Source organism: Leishmania donovani, chromosome 18 (genome assembly GCF_000227135.1).
Source record: "Leishmania donovani BPK282A1 complete genome, chromosome 18".
Lineage (NCBI taxonomy): Eukaryota > Euglenozoa > Kinetoplastea > Trypanosomatida > Trypanosomatidae > Leishmania > Leishmania donovani.
In genome coordinates this window covers 725,209-730,067 of record NC_018245.1, presented here as the reverse complement: position 1 = coordinate 730,067, position 4,859 = coordinate 725,209, and the positions used below count along the sequence as shown (strand labels likewise).

The 4,859-nt window shown below is 56.8% G+C and overlaps 1 protein-coding gene across 1 annotated transcript; it reads right to left on the bottom strand.

Moving 5' to 3' along the window:
- Positions 1-1,356: 1,356 nt before the first annotated feature.
- On the bottom strand, positions 1,357-3,351 carry LDBPK_181670 (hypothetical protein, unknown function; the record flags this gene model as incomplete). The annotated part of the gene is made up of 1 exon (XM_003860133.1): positions 1,357-3,351. The coding sequence occupies one exon, from the start codon at positions 3,349-3,351 to the stop codon at positions 1,357-1,359; it is 1,995 nt and encodes a 664-aa protein (XP_003860181.1).
- Between the last annotated feature and the right edge of the window lie 1,508 nt (positions 3,352-4,859).

Here is a 4,859-nt window from a genome sequence, read left to right as displayed (position 1 = left end):
CACGGCTTCAGGAGCAGAACCTCTGGCGCAGGTGTTCGCCCTTCGAGCGCAGGAATGTGCTATACGATGATGCCACTTAAATCTAGCGCACGCAGAGCCGGTGCACCTCTCCAGAGCAGAGGGGCCGTCGAGTTCGCGGCCGGCGCCTAGCACCAGCGGCTGGAGTGCGGGAGTGCACACGGTGAGAGGGTTTGATGTCGGATACGGCGGAACTCGTCATGCTCACCTCTCCGAGTTGAGTGGGTGTCATAACTTCGGCTGATGCTCTAGGCGGTCAAGAGTATGCGCATGAAAGCGTCTCCGCTGGGTGACCGCGGTGTAAGATAGTGAGACAGGGAGCCGGACGGAGCGATGACTTGCGCAACAAGGTTCCTGTCGGACGCTGCAGCGCCTGGGAGGATGGGGCCTCGTTGTGTCGCGGCAGCTTAAACTCGCTCTAGTTCAGTGGAGACAAGCGCACGAATTCTTCGGCGCAGGCTCATCAGCTGTGAGCAGTGGTGGTGTTGATACAGCTGTCCACGAGAAACAAGCGTCTACGTGTCATCCTAGTGCGTTTCTGTCGGTTTGAATGTGTGTGCGTGTATTCATCTGTGTCGTCCGCAGTGCCTCGGTCAGTGAGACCGAACAAATGGCAGATGCGCAGTGCGTCAGTCGAAACCCGAGAATAGGGAAGGTGAGGAGAGATGAAAACGCCGAAACGGCGTATTTATAAAAAGGAAAATGTCAGCATCGATCACGAAGATAGGCGTGGGACAATGCGCGGCAAACGTGGCGTCTACGATAGCCCCCACCGCTGCTTTACGCGATGCACTGCAGCCTATGTGCTTTTTCGCTCTTTGCACCTGTGCGCCAGCTCAGTCAACCCGCGCTGCCCGTCTAGCGGTGGCGGTCCTTTTGTAGCAAGGATTCTTCAGCTCTGTCGAGACTTTCCGGGGTGTGTAATACCTTACGTTTCCAGATGTTGTGTTGCAGGTAACCAAACAGTGTACATAGGATGAAAAGAACGAGAGAAAAATTAGCAACAGCGAAAAGAAAAGGAGGAGATGCGCTTGCACTCATCCGTGCCATACCCAGCCGCGCCCACATCTCTTCCGTTGCTTCATCGCCTCGTTTGCGATACGATTGCTAATTCTGACGCGAGGGAAAAAGTGCAGAAGCGACACCGTAGGCGGATAGGGACGCGGAGGGAGGATGGGGCATGTTGGAGTGAGAATCAATAAAAGAAGAGTGAGAAACAGTTTTTGAATGTACATGCAATGGCGCAGGCGAGCCTGTGGCCCCTCACGCAGAAGCAATGCAGATATTATGATACTCTACACGAGTCCGCAAGGATGTATGAGGTGAAGCAGTGAGAGCTCAGACGATTCGGGGAAAGATACTCACCTTGTGGAAGTGCGGCTCCGAAATATTGGCTGCCTTAGCACGATCGATATCAGCGTAGGCAAACTCTGTGGGGTGAGTCGACTGTGTCACTGTTGTCGCCAGTTGATGGGCTAGATCGCGACGCAGCTGATACAAGTCAGCCTCACGCGCTGGGGCAAGCATCGGAGGAGATAAGGTGCCATCATGGTGCTCCACGAGGGACGTCTGACGAAGCAGCGGCGGTGAGAAGAGATCGAGAGCGGTGGCTACCTTTTCCTCCCTGTTTGCGGAACACATCTGGTTGCGCGGCACTAAAGCCCTGTGAACCGCAGCAGTGCAGCTCAAAATGGAGCTCACCATCGTACGCGACACCTCCAACCGCAGCTGGTGCAAAATTTCTTCAGATGCAGCAGAGATTGGGCGTGGCGGCACCGAGGACAGCGGGTTGGCAGCGGCTTCGTACTCGGTCGGTGCAGTGACGGCTGCGAGTGGTGTCGTCGGTGTCCCCTTACCGCACATCGATTGGGGCACGGCGCCGATTACGACTGAAAAGCAGGAGCTCACCAGAGCGGCAGCCTCTTTCCTCCGCAGTGCACGCAGCTCCTTGAGGCCTTCAAAGGGAACATTCTCGCGCCGGGGCACGACTTCTGTCATAGGGGTGCACTCCCAAGGTGGCTGCTCCTCCTGAGGATTGTGCTGAGGAGGTTGTAGCGGTTTGGTGCCCTGGCGCACAGCAGAGCTCTGCTCCGCTTCCAATGAATACAGTTGTGGTGGCGCGGTGAACCTATGTGCCTGTAACTCGGTAGCGTGCTGAATGACAGCCTCTACCCACTGCAGCGCCTCGAGCAGGCGCTCAGTGCGCAGCGTATCTAAGCAAATTAGTGTCCCCGGGTCACCGTGTGGCGCCCCAGACATCGTCAGCGTCTTCAATGTTGTCCGCGAATCCTCATGCGCGGCGGCGCGATGCACCAGTGGGTACACCGAAAACTCCAAGACCGGCGCCACAGACGGTGCTGGCTCGGTGTAGTGGTGTGAGGTGGATAGCCAAATCGCGTGTGACGTCAAAGGAGTCTCCACTAACCGAGGGGGCTGCTGTTCCAACAGCTCGTGTTGCGCGCCAGCGTCTCGCGCATCGCCCTTGGACGCAGCGATTCCTGGCGGACCTGTTAACTGCGCAGGCAGGGTGGGCAGATGCTCCTTGGTCTCGCACGGGCGCCGCGACAGTTGATCGCCGAGAAAGAGAGGAGGCGTGGCTGAGGTGCCCGCCGTAGACCAACGTGCATGCGCGCTGACATTGTTCGCCCTCATCACATTCTCGACGACGTTGTCGGGCTCCTTCTCTTGCAGCACGCGGGGAGATGGCGGAGAAAAACTGTTATGGTCTTCATCTTCCAGTTTGCTTTCCGATACAGATGACATGGAGTCGTAGGACACGATGAGAAACGCGGGAGGCCCGACCGTTTTCACGGGCTGCGGCGGCTCCGCGGTGCAGGCGAGATGTCGAGTCTCCCTAGAAGGAGGCGCAATCCGATGCGCGTGAGACGCGCACTTCTTGTAAAGGTGCAACCGGCACCGGCGCTCTTCAAATTTGATGGCTGTCCTCTGTGACTCCTCCACGGTCTGTGCAAAGCGCAGCGCATCTCTGTAGTAGCCGACCGGTGTGTGGTAGGAGGATCCAAGGGGCATGAGATGGTACGGATGCCTGCAGTGCATATCCTTTGTCGTGAGCGCTCGACTTCCAGCAGGTACAGCGTGAAAACGGCGCCCAGGAGCTGCGCGGCCTTGTGTGCTCGCAGTTCCTTTCGTCATGCGGTGTGGCGCGCTCGGTGCATAGATGCGGCCTAGCGTGGCCGTGCTCGTGTACAGGCGAGGTAGCGGTTCGGAGGCACGGCAGGCCGCTGCCACAGAGGGCATGGTTGAAATGTCGCTTTTGCGAAACGCCGCCACCCCCTGAATATGGGGCAGGTGATCCCTGCCTAACTCCGACATCGCCCACGTCAAAGGCTCGTGCGCGCGGGAGAGTGTCGAAGGTCGCGATGAATACGAGTGTGTTCTTTCGTCATGGGAGTGGCGAAGGCGGCACACCACAGAGATACGGAGATGCACAGGAGTGATAAGAGAGGGGGCTAACCTTGGCAAACCACATTCAGCGTAAGTGGAAAACGGGAGGAAAAAGACGTCTGCAGGACGAAGAGCAACAGAAGCGCTGAGCCATGTGTATGAATTGCACCGTCCTGTTGACGCTGTCACTGTATCTGTCTGTTACCCCTTCCTCCTGCTCTCATTTGGCGCGGCCGTTTTGGTCGACGCGTGTGCCTGTGTTGTGCGAGCCGACGGAGGGTTAGAATGCTCCCACGCGGGACGGCTTCCACCACGTGGCACGGGTACAGTCCGCAGCAACCAAAGATAGTATTCGCTTAGTTTTCATTTTTTAGTGATTCTCTTCGCGAGATGAGTGTGTTCTCGTATGGACGAACTCTACAGAAGACCAGGCAGTTTTATGTAGACCAGCAAAGGGCGTTGGCTGGCCAACTTCAACCGTACGGTGGCCGTCAGCGTGGTAAGTCCTACCCGGAGAGACACGTCTTCAAGTTGCCGAGAACCAGCGAGCATCGAGTAAAATAAAAAAAGTATAATAGAAAAGGCACGGGCATATTCCTGTCGAATGCGCTCCACGATGCATGCTTGCCGTTTGCCATCTCCGTTGTCCGCATCGACAAGAACCAAAAAAGGACGATACCCAGCAACACGAAGCCGCTATAGAGCCAGGGAATATATTACGTCTTCCTCCCTTTCCCAGCGCTAGCGAAAAACCTAACATGTCACGGAGTTCGAACTGTCGCTAATGAATCGCTGTTGAGCTCGCGTGCCGGTAAAACAAGGAGGGCGCACTTCAGAAACAGAGAACAGAAAAAAAAAGAGCTAATAACAGCCACAGTGACTGTGAAAACGAGAGACGCATATTTGAAAATAGAAAAAAAGTCGCGCCGTCATCCCTCCTCGCGCAGAGCCCCGTTCGTCTTGCCACTACTCCTCACATCCTCTCCTTTACCAACGGCATGGATAGGCGAACGCGGATTGGTGCGCAGGGAGAGACGATGCCGGTGATGCGGGGGATGGGGTTCTTTCTTCAGCATGTTATCCTACCATGTACAAGCCAACGCATAGACAAGCATGCACAACCACACCTCACTTGCCGCTGTCACACTGCGGCTAAACCCTGGTCGACCAGATGGAGCCGTCCTGACACCGAATGAGGTCATGCGTCTAGCGGGCTCGTCTCGTCCTTCATCGTCCCTTCTGCGGTTACGTGCCGCGCGGCCGGCGCTAGACACACTCGGCTAGACCGCATGCCTTGACCCAAAGCGGGGCCGCCTTCAGTGTCCTCATCGAGGGCAGAGACAGTGGTGCAGGTGCATGCCGGATGAGACCAGGGAGAAAGTCGGCCACCCGCAGGTCAGGGCCCTCCCAGGCCCCGCACTCGGCATGCATGCCAT